The 13913-nt window shown below is 38.0% G+C and overlaps 3 protein-coding genes and 1 long non-coding RNA gene across 4 annotated transcripts in view; 3 read left to right on the top strand and 1 right to left on the bottom strand.

Annotated features, from left to right (window-relative positions):
• Positions 1-2025, top strand: LOC104765310 (peptide-N4-(N-acetyl-beta-glucosaminyl)asparagine amidase A-like; the record flags this gene model as incomplete). The annotated part of the gene is given in 1 exon segment (XM_010489004.1): positions 1-2025. A coding segment is annotated over 1 exon segment (1755 nt), but the record flags the coding sequence as incomplete, so codon positions are not given.
• Positions 4434-5699, bottom strand: LOC104765311. Its single transcript, XR_763865.2, has 2 exons — positions 5055-5699; positions 4434-4963 (listed from the first exon to the last, which is right to left on the bottom strand). It is a non-coding gene; the product is annotated as an uncharacterized LOC104765311 (long non-coding RNA).
• On the top strand, positions 5920-8291 carry LOC104765312 (uroporphyrinogen decarboxylase 1, chloroplastic). Its single transcript, XM_010489006.2, has 6 exons — positions 5920-6063; positions 6184-6338; positions 6660-7042; positions 7126-7410; positions 7492-7727; positions 7817-8291. The coding sequence occupies exons 1-6, from the start codon at positions 6041-6043 to the stop codon at positions 7992-7994; spliced, it is 1260 nt and encodes a 419-aa protein (XP_010487308.1). The 5' UTR covers positions 5920-6040; the 3' UTR covers positions 7995-8291.
• LOC104767516 (phosphoenolpyruvate carboxylase 3-like) overlaps positions 10156-13913 on the top strand; it is a 5605-nt gene continuing 1847 nt past the window's right edge. The window contains exons 1-10 of the mRNA XM_019241482.1: positions 10156-10286; positions 10442-10659; positions 10936-11330; positions 11413-11497; positions 11574-11796; positions 11885-11988; positions 12074-12164; positions 12272-12426; positions 12553-13554; positions 13642-13910. Of these exons, the coding sequence (XP_019097027.1) occupies positions 10492-10659; positions 10936-11330; positions 11413-11497; positions 11574-11796; positions 11885-11988; positions 12074-12164; positions 12272-12426; positions 12553-13554; positions 13642-13910 (2492 nt within the window). The 5' untranslated portion in view covers positions 10156-10286; positions 10442-10491. The remainder of the gene's footprint in view (positions 10287-10441; positions 10660-10935; positions 11331-11412; positions 11498-11573; positions 11797-11884; positions 11989-12073; positions 12165-12271; positions 12427-12552; positions 13555-13641; positions 13911-13913) is intronic.

The following is a 13913-nucleotide window of genomic DNA, read 5'->3' on the forward strand; positions in this document are numbered from 1 at the left end:
GCCGATCTCCACGTAACCAGATCACGTTTCAAACCTCCTCTCTTCTTCTCTGCTCTTCCTCAAAACGTCACCAAATCCCGTACTCGTTACTTCGAGGTTCAAAAACCTCCCGTACCAAATCTTCCGACATCTCAACCACCACCGTCATGCTCGTATCATATTCTCCGCCATGACTTTGGCTACACCTACGCTAAACCACCGGTTCTCGCTAATTACACGCTTCCCTCCCACTGCTCGTCGTCTCGAGAGTTCTCCAAAATCGTCCTCGAATTCAAATCCACCAGCAAAGGAAGACAGTTCGATCGTATCTTCGGAGTTTGGCTTGACGGCGTTGAGATTCTCCGGAGCTGCACCGCCGAGCCTAGACCAAACGGAATCGTTTGGTCAGTTGAGAAAGATGTAACCAAGTATCACTCTATCCTCGTCAAGAACGAGACTCAGATCCTCGCTGTGTATCTCGGTAATCTTATAGATAAGACCTATACTGGTGTTTACCATGTCGATGTCACTTTCCATTTCTATCAACTCGAAAAGAATCTTGAAGATTCTGGTTACAGCTCTCCTCAAGCTGATATGATCTTGCCTGTTTCTAGAAACCTTCCGTTAAACGATGGGTTGTGGTTTGAAATCGTGAATTCGAGTGATTCTAAGTATAAGGAGTTTGAGATCCCTAGGAATGTGTATAGAGCTGTTCTTGAGGTTTATGTTTCTTTCCATGAGAATGATGAGTTTTGGTATGGTAATCTTCCTAATGACTACGTTACTGCTAATAATCTCAGTGTTGCTGGTAATGGACCTTTTAGAGAAGTTGTGGTTAGTCTCGACGGTGATATCGCTGGTGCTGTTTGGCCTTTCCCTGTTGTTTTCACTGGTGGGATTAATCCTTTGCTATGGAGACCGATTACTGCTATTGGCTCTTTTGATTTGCCGAGTTATGATGTTGAGATCACGCCGTTCTTGGGAAGTTTGTTGGATGGGAAGACTCATAAGGTCGGGTTTAGTGTGACAAACGCTTTGAATGTTTGGTATATCGATGCGAATTTGCATCTTTGGTTGGATCAGGAGAGGGAGATAGTGGAAGGGAAGGTGTTGGAGTTTAGTAAAAGCTCTTTGAAGCTTAGCTCTGTCTCAGACTTTAAAGGCTTGAATGGGAACTTCACGACGAAAGCAAAGAGGTCGATAACTTCGATCGAGCTGGTTAAATCCTCTCATGGGGACATTATAACCAATGCCAATCAAGAATTCACCTATGAAAACACGATGGTTTTAGGTAAAGATGGGGGCTTGCAGATCATAGACCAGTTGATCCAAGCCGATGATCGTATTCACGCCAAGAAAGCCTCGAGAGAGGTCTACTGCGCGAAATCCATCAAGAGCTTTCCTTTTTACCTCTACTCTGACTCTTTGGAGCAGCAGAATGACACATCTCTGCAGATTTCGAATGTCACGATGGGATTCAACGAGGAGAGATCAGAGAGCGACAAAGGGTTGATGAGAACATTCAAGAGCAAGCTCGAAAACAAGCAAGATGGGCAAGGGGTTATGGTGGTGAAGAATAACTCAGTGGTCAATGGATACGGAAGCACACAACAAGTGTATAAATATGTTGGAAGTGACCAATGTTACTTCAGAAACATCAGTAGCTCCAACTACACCATTCTATATGACAAGCGTGAAACTGTTTGCAAGAAGAAAACGCTGAAACTGCCGCCACGACTCGAGCATCTAACCAGACAACATCATTTACTGGCTTGATATATGACCAGAGACAAAAAAAACCTCGCTCTTGCTGTGATTGACAATTGGAAAAAGAAACATCACAAATAAATAATAAACTTTTCCATGTTCCTTATGTTTTCTTCCAGTTATCAGACGATGTTTTTGGTCAGATTTGATGTATGTCATTATGCAATTGCAAGAAGGCTCACGGTGAACTGTGTAGGTGATGTTTCTTGTATAAGTTTTGAAAGTCATAGGTGATGTGAGCTGTATAGGTTTATGAAAAAGTTTTTTTCTTTTGTTCGATTTGATACTTTGTGTGAGGAAAGCTTTGATTTTTTTTGTTCTTATGGGACTTGGAGCAAAAAAAAAGTTGTGTTCTTTCTTATGCGTTGTGTTGTGTGTTGTGTATCTCAATGGGTTTGCTTAACACTGCTCATCTTTAGTTTGCCTCATTTGGGAATTCCCGGTTCCTGCTGTAGATTGGGTTAGTCCTGCAGAAATTGTTTGATGATGGAGTTGTTAAACGTGAGGAAATGTTGTTTTGAGAGTCCACTTGATTTTAGTAGATTTCTGATTATCACAAAAAACTGAACTGTTGGTCTTGTAATGTTGATTACTCTTTGCTTTGTAATCCTATGGTTGTACAAGCTTTTGCTAGATCAGCTCAAGGTTGTAGAAGACATGTATTAGACTTATATGATATGATAATGCTGATGATAATTTTAAGAGGGAAGGATGATGGGCTCTTAAGATAGAAAAGTACATGGGTTTTCACCATTCTCAGCTAGGTTCCTTTCGATTGGTTTGTGAGAATTGCTATAGAATCGGAATCAAATTGTGTAATGTTTGTGGGAATTGCTTTGACATAGCTAATCAATGACACAAGGGTAAGCTTAGATTCCTTGAGATTTCTGGATTTGCTAAGAAAACAGGGGAGAACAGAACACCACTTTATCTGAACTGGTCTTTGATTTATATGAATATGTTATCAAAGTGGGGCTCTTGTTTCTGTAGCGGACCTGTCTTTTAGTTTGTGTTGGATCCATTTGGGTGGAAAAGGAGAAATTAGCATCATACATGCTCATGTCTGGAGTTGCTGCTTCTAGGCTTGGCTTGTGGACGTTCGATCTTGCGGTAATCCAACAAATGCAGGTACGAATTCAAAACTGAAAAATGGTTTTGCTCTGTTTAACTATTGCTTCAAAATCTTTGGTCTTTGATGAGTATGTGATGCTTCTGGGAACATTGGTTTAGGATCTTGTCCCGGAACCAGACCGTTGTGTGGTTGGAGGTGTACAACCCTGGCGAAGGCATTGATGTTGGTGACTTCAAAGGCTTACAAGGCCAAAACGATGCACAAGGATCACCGGGTTCACCTACAAGTTGCAGTGTTCCCTCTACTAGTGCCAGCCCTGGCGAAGGCATTGCAGACACTCCCACTACTAGTCCACAGTCAGCGGTAAGCCTGACTGATGAGTTCTTTTTTTCCCTTAAGAGTTAACTATACTACAAGTTGTTGTTTGCATTTTCTGCTTTCTCAGCCGGAATGTTGTTGCTATGGATGTTCTTATTTGATCTTCTTTTAAAGTAATAATTTTTTTTTTACTATATGTATTCTACTATACTTACAGTTTCTAGTTTTATTTTCCTAACATTGCATACATTATATAACCAACATTTATAACATTATAAAATATACTTAAAACACATTTTGTAACAAAAATAATAAGACACTTAGGGATGACTAATGGGGGGAGAAAAAATAAAAACAAGGGTGTAAGGATTTAAACTTAAATTAGTATTATTTTTAAGGAAAAAANGTCAGCGGTAAGCCTGACTGATGGTATACTACAAGTTGTTGTTTGCGTTTTCTGCTTTCTCAGCCGGAATGTTGTTGCTATGGATGTTCTTATTTGATCTTCTTTTAAAGTTTTTTTAATTTAATATATTTGTTTTTTTACTATATGTATTCTACTATACCTACAGTTTCTAGTTTTATTTTCCTAATATTGCATACATTATATAACCAACATTTATGTATAAAATATACTTAAAACACAATTTTTAATAAAAATAATAAGACACTTAGGGATGACTAATGGGAGGAGAAAAAAATAAAAACAAGGGTGTGAAAATTTAAATTTAAATTAGTATTATTTTTAATATTATGAAAAGTTAGAGACACTGAAATGAGGATGACTAATGGCATACTCTTAGAACCTTACTTCAAAACACTCAAGATGTGAGAATAAACCGATCAATTTGAAGTGGTATCAAATTTAACCTGTGTCTAAACCGTTATAAACCGAACCAGAGAATTGTACCGGAAGCAACTAAGAGTATCCCCATCAAAGAATGTAATGAAAGTATTTTAAAACAAATTTTATTCTTAAATTTGAAAAAAAAAAAGTGAAATTAAGAACTTCTTAAGAAACTTTAATATTTCATAGGTCCAAAACTTTAATATTTCATAGGTCCATTGAAGATTGTTAAATTTGAGGTTCTTAAAAATATTTTTTTTTGTAATTGTAAATTATTATGATATTTTGTTAAAATTTATAAGACTCGTATATTTTTAAAAACTTAAAAATATTGCATTCAATAAAAGTTTAAACAAACATGACATAAAAGCATATTAAAAATAGATTACAAAATGATTAATTTTAATTTTGATTTGCACCAAACTTACGTCATGAACAAAGACGTCAAAATCTGAATCTAGCACTGAAACTTATTATGAATATCTCGAATCTAACATTATTCGACCGTCTATCTGAAATTTCTTAGTCCTTTATTAACGTATATATCAGATACGTAAGTGGTTCTTTACCCTTGAGGAATGAAGCAAATATGAAGCCCATGCCAAAGATTTCATTACAGAAACATATGAACAAAGAATTAAGCTCTTTGGCACCGCATGAGTAACCGTCCTGACAGGGATACCAAATGCTCTGGTCAGTCTAAATAAAATCTGCAAGCTTTAGTGAGTTGGTGGGGGCGATCAATCAACAAATTATGTGGCTGTAGATCACGATGGAGAACTCTGTGAGAGTGGCAATACGCAATTCCACGGAGCACGGAGATTTTCTCTAATTTGCTGTGCTAGGCACGCCGCCTTCATCCTCCTGCTCAAGCCGGATCTTCTTCAAAGCTATAGATAGATAGTCTCATTGGTCACTTTGTCTCGTGCCTTATAAACCACACCGTAAGTTCCTTCACCAATCTTCTCAACTTTCTCGTACTGCATTATTAGTAAGAGCACTTTTAACAGAGACTCTCGTCAAACAAAGAGTAAAGCAGTGACAACGAACTGAAACAACTATTAGACGAACCTGATCAATCAATTCCAGAATAACCAAACTGAAGCAACTCTGGCTCGCACATGTAAATCTGAATGTCACAACACAAGTAAGCGAAAACTTCACCTACAGATTAGAATAATAAAACATCACAGGCTACATTTATTAAGCTATCTCAGCACATTCTACAAAGCGAGTGTTCTACGAAATCAATCTCAAAATTGAAAGTCAAATTGTACAAAAAGACGTAGGAAACAAACAAACATACAAAAATCTCAGAGTACAAATCGGAAAGATAAAACGAAATCCAGAGCAGCGAACTCGTATATTTCAAATCCAGAGAAACTCGGAGCTAAGCGAACAATCATATAAACACAGACGAGAGAGAAAAAGCAACCAAATATCCGATTTATTCAACCAAATCGCGATCGAATTGATGAACCGAGATCGTCGATGGTGTCTCTTACGGTGGAGATGTGATGCCGCCGGTCAAATCCAATATCCAACTGAATGACCTTCAATTCTATCGTCGTCTTTTCTGCGGAGATGATATGGAAGTCGATGGGATCAAGGGAGAAACGAGAGAGAAAATTAAATAACAAAAAAAAAAATATTTATTTTTCTTCCACCCAATCAGAAACTGACACAGACAAGTTTCTAAACATACCAAAAACATCTAGATAAAAACAACAACGATTCTAAACTAAATCATACAAAAAAAATATTAAATTTTATCTGGTATAATAATACTTTAGCAACTGTTAAGCAACTACTGGATGGAGATACTCTAAAGAATCCGAAAGGTGGGTCCTACTATTATCCTGATATGTCATACGTGGCTACATAACAGCCGTCCAAGGGATTGACTTAAGAAGATCAAAGAGTTGACCTTTCAATCGCATCTCTCTCTGTCTTCCCCTCGTTGATAAGGGAAACATCTGACCAGACCGAACCAAGGAAGCGGGTAAAATCACAGAAAGCATTGATCTTCAAACTCTTTGCTTCTTCTGTGATTGAAAATGAGCTTATCATCACCAACCAGGTCCGATTAAAGTTCCAATTTTTGTTCTTTCGATTTCAGTTATGCTTGTTTAGTACTCTTCTTGCTAAAGTCCGAGACTTTTTTTTTTTTTTTTTTTTTTTTNTTTTTTTTCATACACAGTGCCTGTAGCTCGTCGAGATGCTACTCCTCGGGATTGTCGTTACCGATAGGGTTTCGATCGAATCCCATCAATGTGGGATTGGTTTGTGATCCAAAAAGACACAGTCTTGCTGCTCGGAAGCTCCTCGTAGCTTGCTCCTCCTCCTCCTCTTCCGGTATGTATCTTCCTGCAATCTAAATTCTTGGAGATTTGTGCTTTTCGATTGTGAAGTGATATTGTTAGAGATTCAGGTTTCTAGCTGCTCATTGGAATGTCAAAATTGAACAGCTCTTGAGTGTAGATGTTTTAGCTTGAAGTTGCCCTTGAATTGGTGTTAGTTTCTCTTTTGACCATGTGGAACAGAAGACGAAATTTCCAGTTTTTAGGTCACTTAACTTGATATTTTAGCTAGTAACGATCAATGAAACTGTAGCCTTAACCTTTTTGTAAGTCTAAAAGAGTTTTCTCACATTTTGTTCAAAAATGTTATAATCAGATCCATTGTTGGTTAAGGCTGCGAAAGGGCAAGTTGTGAGTCGCCCTCCAGCTTGGATGATGAGGCAAGCAGGAAGGTATATGGCTGTTTACCAAAAGCTCGCCAAGAAACACCCGTCCTTCAGAGAGAGGTCAGAAAACACTGATCTAATCGTGGAAATCTCTTTGCAGCCTTGGCAAGCATTTAGACCAGACGGTGTCATCATTTTCTCTGACATCCTCACGCCTTTACCCGCATTTGGTGTCCCATTTGACATCGAAGATGTAAAAGGCCCCGTGATCCAATCTCCCATCCGAACTGAAGAAGATTTAAAGAAGTTGCATCCCATTGATTTCGAGAAACTGCAGTTTGTTGGAGATTCTCTCAAGATTCTGAGACAAGAGGTGGTTTTCCTCCTTCTTCTCAGCTTTCCTCTAGACTTAACCAATACCTTCCAGTTTGTGAAAACGGTTTCTTGTTTTGAAAGGTTGGGGAACATGCTGCTGTATTAGGTTTTGTTGGAGCTCCTTGGACAATTGCAACATATATTGTTGAAGGAGGAACAACTCGGACGTATACGGTCATAAAGAATATGTGCCACACTGCACCAAACGTATTGAGAGCTCTCTTATCTCATTTAACCAAGGCCATTACGGAGTATGTTGTTTACCAAGTTGAGCACGGAGCTCATTGCATACAAATATTCGATTCATGGGGTGGCCAGCTGACTCCTGAGATGTGGGAACGCTGGTCCAAACCCTACATCGAAGAGGTATAATTTAAGTGCTTTCATCTTGAGGACTAGATTCTCTTTTGACGTCTAACGTTTTTCATGTCATTTTGGGCTCGCCAGATCATTCATGCTGTAAAGAAAAGATGTCCAGATACGCCTATAGTTTTCTACATCAATGGAAATGGTGGCCTTCTTGAGCGAATGAAGACTACTGGAGCTGATGTTATTGGGCTTGACTGGACTGTAGATATGGCTGATGGAAGGAGGCGATTGGGAAGTGATGTTAGTGTACAGGGAAATGTGGATCCAGCTTACCTATTCTCTCCGCTCCCTGCTTTAACCGAAGAAATTCTAAGGTAGGTAGTTACTTTGTTCAGCTGATGATAGAGCTATGCTTATGAAGTTAAATTCAAGAAACTGAAAGTAATGTTTCTTTTGTTGTCAGAGTTGTGAAGTGTGCTGGACCAAAGGGGCATATTCTCAATCTAGGACACGGTGTCTTGGTAGGGACACCAGAGGAAGCTGTGGCTCATTTCTTTGAAACCGCTAGAAGCTTGGATTACCAAACAGTCTTCCAAAATCATATTCCTGCAGAAAAAGCTGAGTCTGAGTTGGTTGCCTGAGAAATCTGCTGTTGAACAAATGAACAGACAAGTAAGACAAGTCCCTACGCCAAGGAAATCTGCTGTTTAAGTTTTGTTAACATATGTTTGAATCAGAACCGAGTAGGTAACTTGCTATGAGATAACATTGGAAGCTGTCCTGTTTTTTTTTTTTCCGCTAGCCTGAAGATTTCCAGTCTTCTAGACCAAGCTGTGCTCAACTATTAACAATGTCTTGAGTTGCTCATAGAGTCATAGGCTTCAATGTTGCTGACTCAAATTTTAACCAAATATCAATTTCGTTGATCTTAAAGCTTTCTCTTTGTTGTCCCACTTCTTTCTCTTTCGTCAATTATATATAATTAATCTCTTTTTGGTAATTTAAGAAATTAAATAAATAAAAAAATAGAACTAGGAAAGAATATTGCAAAATGCAAAATATTTGTATAAAAAATTAAAGGTTAAGAAAGAGCAGAATATTTGAGAGAAAAACAGGATAACAGATAATAATTTATATATGATTTAAAGTTAAGTGACATCGCAACATACAAACTTTATTTTTTAACTTGATAAGCCTCACCATATTTGCTTTTCATGAATTATCCCACTTGTGATTATTCATTAACTAAAAATTGAAATATAAAATGAAGACTATCGTCGTTACCCTCCTCGAATGTTTCTGATAAATAATGTTAACTTATCATCTAATACGTCAACCAAATTATCACCGACACTGACCCCACACCAAATCACTAATCACTAATGCATAACTTTTATATTAATGTATCTATCATCCAGTGACCAATATATATATATATATATATATATATTAGTCAATAATTGAACTTTGTTTATTGCTTTGAGCCAATAAAGCGATGTATAAACTATAAAATTTTCGTTATATTTAATTCAGCATTATCGCTAAATTTCAAATTAAGAAGACGGCAATGATTTATAAAATAACATATTAAGAGATACAGAAGGGTCAATGATCTATATGCTTAAAACGAATCAGTCTACCCAAGAGCCATTTTTCTAATCTCTAATTTTAATATTTTATAAACGTATAGAGAGTTTAGTTATTCCAAAATATTTGACACGCTAAGCTCCCTAATATTTCGATGGTTTGAAACGACATTTTTTATTAGTCCTAAAAATTTGAAACGTAATCGAATTTTGTTTTTTCAAGTGTGATACACTGATACTACTACGACGAAAATGAATCAGAATTAAATCGAATATTCGAACAGATCACAAGCTCTATATAATTTTTAACAACAGATCACAAACTTGGTTGACTTGAGTTGCATATTATAATGACGTACTCAGTGATTCGAATATTCCGTTAATAGCCAACAATAAGACTAAAAACCCGTAAATCTATTCATTTTTTCAATCAGTAGGCAAATGATTTTACTAAATTATAGTATGATATCATGTTATCATATAAAATATTAAAATAAAATAAAATAACATGCTAATTGTTTATAGTAATTTTAAAGAAATAAAGTAAAATATATATACTGAAGAACTAAAAGTCTAAAACATTTTAAAAGTCAACTTGATCGTATGTGAAAGTTAGGGTAAGTCAGAGAGATCTGTACATAGACAAAGATGCATGCACGAGCTCACACGATCCTGTATGTTTATTTTCTTCATCAGCTAAGATTCATTCAAAATCCAATGAAAGGTAAATTCCATAATTGTCTCTTTTACAATTAAGAAATGAAGATCCATATACAAGAGATCTTTGACCACTTATAACTTAATTATGTAATGCTCCACAGAATCAATTGAATTACTATGGCTATATTAATTATATTCGAAAATTATATTCACCCTATGAGAAAATAGAATTGAATTAGTGAAATGATTCTTTTTTTTTAAATTTACCATATATATTATATTTGAAAGAATATCCCTGAGTATTATTCCTCTGTACAATTACATAAGATGGATTTGCTGAATATATACTTTTCAGTTTTCACTACATATGATAATAATAATAATAAAAAATATATAAAGTATTTAAGATATAGGGGAAATAATGAAAAAAGAGTTAAAATATGAGTTGTATATACAAAGCATGCATGCATTCCCATGTCATGCCCGTTTTACACAGTGTAACGCACTTGCTCTCTCGTCTATATATACTCAGACTCTGCTTTCTCATTCTCCTTCATCTCTGAATCTGATTCCCTCACCCAACCCATAAACGCCAACCAACAAAACCTTTTTCTTCTATTCTTCCCAACATCGATCGATTTGCTTTCTTCCCGAACTATCCGCAGATCTCTTCTTTTTATCTTCAAGGTTTGTCTCAATCAAATCAAATTCTGAGTTTTTTTTCGGGCCAGTCTATACCAAATCCCCTGTTTTTTCGGCTAATTTTGAGTCAGTTGCCAACAGATTTTTTTTTTTCAATTTAATTATTATTTGGTTTTCATTCGATATGATATGATTTACAGAGAAGAACTGAGAGAAAGCTGGTGGAGAGTTTTGTGATTGATCGGCGATAATGGCGGGTCGGAACGTAGAGAAGATGGCATCAATTGATGCGCAGCTTCGGCAACTTGTTCCTGCTAAAGTCAGCGAAGACGATAAGCTTATTGAGTATGATGCTCTTCTCCTCGATCGTTTCCTCGATATCCTCCAGGATTTACACGGCGAGGATCTCCGTGAAACGGTACCAATCCTTCTTCTTCTTCTTCTTCTTCTTCTTTTTGTTTGTATAGGATTGAATCTATACCCATTTGCTAGCTAGAGATCTTAAAAATCTCATCTTTTTGTTTCGATTTAGTGGTTTTAAGTTTTTACTGGTGGATTGGATTGAGTAGAGACTATGTAAAGTTTGAATCAGATTCGGTTGACGTGTTAGTTATGTATACTGGTGAAATGTTTTGGTGTATAGTTCTGTTTTTGGTTTATTTGTGAATTTGATAAAATGGTCTTGTGGAAACAGGTTCAAGAGCTATACGAGCTATCTGCTGAGTATGAAGGGAAGCGTGAGCCTAAGAAGCTTGAGGAACTAGGGAGTCTCCTGACGAGTTTGGATGCTGGTGACTCCATTGTTATCTCCAAGGCTTTCTCTCACATGCTTAACTTAGCCAACTTGGCTGAGGAGGTGCAGATTGCTCACCGCCGCAGGATCAAGAAGCTCAAGAAGGGTGATTTCGTTGATGAGAGCTCTGCTACTACTGAATCCGATATCGAAGAGACTTTCAAGAGACTCGTTTCTGATCTTGGTAAGTCCCCTGAAGAGATCTTTGATGCCCTGAAGAATCAGACTGTCGATTTGGTTTTGACTGCTCATCCTACTCAGTCTGTGCGTAGATCATTGCTTCAGAAGCATGGGAGGTTCGTTTTTTTTACTTTTGCTGTCTTTTTTTTCTTTTTCTTTTCTTTTGCTTTTGTATATTGACCTTAAATGGTTTCTCAGGATAAGAGACTGTCTTGCTCAACTATATGCAAAGGACATTACTCCTGATGACAAGCAGGAGCTCGATGAGTCTCTGCAAAGAGAGGTAAGAACTCAACCTCATTGAATTGTACCATGTTGATTCAGAAGATTGGCTTTTAAAACTCTCCTGTTTTGTTTAGATTCAAGCTGCATTCCGTACAGATGAGATTAGAAGAACACCTCCAACCCCACAAGATGAAATGAGAGCTGGAATGAGTTATTTCCATGAGACAATCTGGAAAGGTGTCCCCAAGTTCTTGCGTCGTGTGGATACAGCTCTGAAAAACATTGGGATTGATGAACGTGTCCCTTACAATGCCCCATTGATCCAGTTCTCTTCATGGATGGGCGGTGATCGTGATGGTACATGCGTTTTCAGATTACTGACAACCAAATATTTCTCTTATTTCCTTTTTTTGCTCACCCACTAATCCACTTACCTGAATATCAGGTAATCCGAGGGTTACACCTGAGGTCACTAGAGATGTGTGCTTGCTGGCTAGAATGATGGCTGCCAATCTCTACTATAACCAAATCGAGAATCTGATGTTTGAGGTTTTTATCTCTTTTTACATGTACTCATTTGCCAGTTTTTTCCTGCTTTAAGATTCTTTTGATTCATTTGTGTTCTTCTTGGCAGTTGTCTATGTGGCGTTGCACTGATGAGTTCCGTGTTAGGGCGGATGAACTCCACAGGAACTCAAGGAAAGATGCTGCAAAACATTATATAGGTACGAAGTTTTGGAGATTTCTTGTTGCAAGCTTGAAAAAGAAACACATACTGCAATGGTGTTGCTCTTGCATTTTCTAAGTTGTTTTTTCGTTTAACTCAATGCAGAATTCTGGAAGACAATTCCTCCAACTGAGCCATATCGTGTGATTCTTGGTGATGTGAGGGATAAACTGTATCACACACGTGAGCGCTCTCGTCAATTGCTGAGTAACGGAATCTCTGACATCCCTGAAGAAGCTACTTTCACCAATGTGGAAGAGGTAAGCAGCCTTTCATACTCTGAATATTGCTTCTTTATTAAATTGTTACCTGATTTTAATTAAGAACCTTGTTCTTGCCATTATATTCACGGACTTCAATTTGTGTTTACTCTTCTATTTACACAGTTCTTGGAGCCTCTTGAGCTCTGTTACCGATCACTATGTGCATGTGGTGACCGCTCAATAGCTGATGGAAGCCTTCTTGATTTCTTGAGGCAAGTCTCTACCTTTGGACTCTCCCTTGTGAGAGTTGACATTAGGCAAGAGTCTGAACGCCACACAGATGTCTTGGATGCTATCACCAAGCATTTGGACATCGGTTCCTCCTATAGAGACTGGTCTGAAGAAGGCCGACAGGAGTGGCTTTTAGCTGAACTAAGTGGAAAACGTCCACTATTCGGACCTGATCTTCCCAAAACCGAAGATATTTCTGATGTCCTCGACACGTTCAAAGTCATATCTGAGCTGCCTTCAGATTGTTTTGGAGCTTACATTATCTCTATGGCAACTTCACCTAGTGATGTGCTTGCGGTTGAGCTTTTACAGCGTGAATGCCATGTGAAAAAGCCACTTAGAGTTGTTCCACTCTTTGAGAAGCTAGCTGATCTTGAAGCAGCTCCTGCAGCTGTTGCAAGACTCTTTTCTATAGACTGGTACAAAAACCGTATTAACGGTAAACAAGAGGTTATGATCGGTTACTCAGATTCAGGGAAAGATGCTGGGCGTCTCTCAGCTGCTTGGGAGCTATACAAAGCTCAAGAAGAGCTTGTGAAGGTTGCTAAGAAATATGGAGTGAAGCTAACTATGTTCCATGGCCGTGGTGGCACAGTCGGAAGAGGAGGTGGTCCTACTCATCTTGCTATATTGTCTCAGCCGCCGGATACAGTTAACGGCTCTCTTCGAGTCACAGTGCAGGGTGAGGTCATTGAGCAATCATTTGGTGAGGAACACTTATGCTTCAGAACACTTCAGCGTTTCACAGCTGCAACTCTAGAGCACGGAATGAACCCTCCAATTTCACCAAAACCTGAGTGGCGTGCTTTGCTAGATGAAATGGCGGTTGTTGCAACTGAGGAATACCGATCTGTCGTTTTCCAAGAACCTCGATTTGTCGAGTACTTCCGCCTCGTAAGTATTCATTCACATCAATCCATAATTCACCAAAGTTTTTATGTGTGTTTGAGTATACCTCAAAGCGTTGGTTTGGTTTCTCAGGCTACTCCGGAGCTGGAGTATGGACGTATGAACATTGGTAGTAGACCTTCAAAGAGAAAACCAAGCGGTGGGATCGAATCTCTCCGTGCAATCCCATGGATCTTTGCTTGGACGCAAACAAGATTCCATCTTCCTGTATGGTTAGGTTTCGGAGCAGCTTTTAGGTTTGCGATTAAGAAGGATGTGAGAAACCTCCACATGCTGCAAGATATGTACAAACACTGGCCGTTCTTCCGAGTCACCATCGATCTAATTGAAATGGTGTTCGCCAA

Source organism: Camelina sativa, chromosome 19 (genome assembly GCF_000633955.1).
Source record: "Camelina sativa cultivar DH55 chromosome 19, Cs, whole genome shotgun sequence".
Lineage (NCBI taxonomy): Eukaryota > Viridiplantae > Streptophyta > Magnoliopsida > Brassicales > Brassicaceae > Camelina > Camelina sativa.

Coding starts and splice junctions, on each gene's coding strand:
- LOC104765312 (XM_010489006.2), top strand. CDS start 6,041: ATGAGCTTATCATCACCAACCAG. Junction 6,339..6,659: donor CTCCTCCTCCTCCTCTTCCG/GTATGTATCTTC, acceptor TGTTATAATCAG/ATCCATTGTTGGTTAAGGCT. Junction 7,043..7,125: donor TCAAGATTCTGAGACAAGAG/GTGGTTTTCCTC, acceptor TTGTTTTGAAAG/GTTGGGGAACATGCTGCTGT.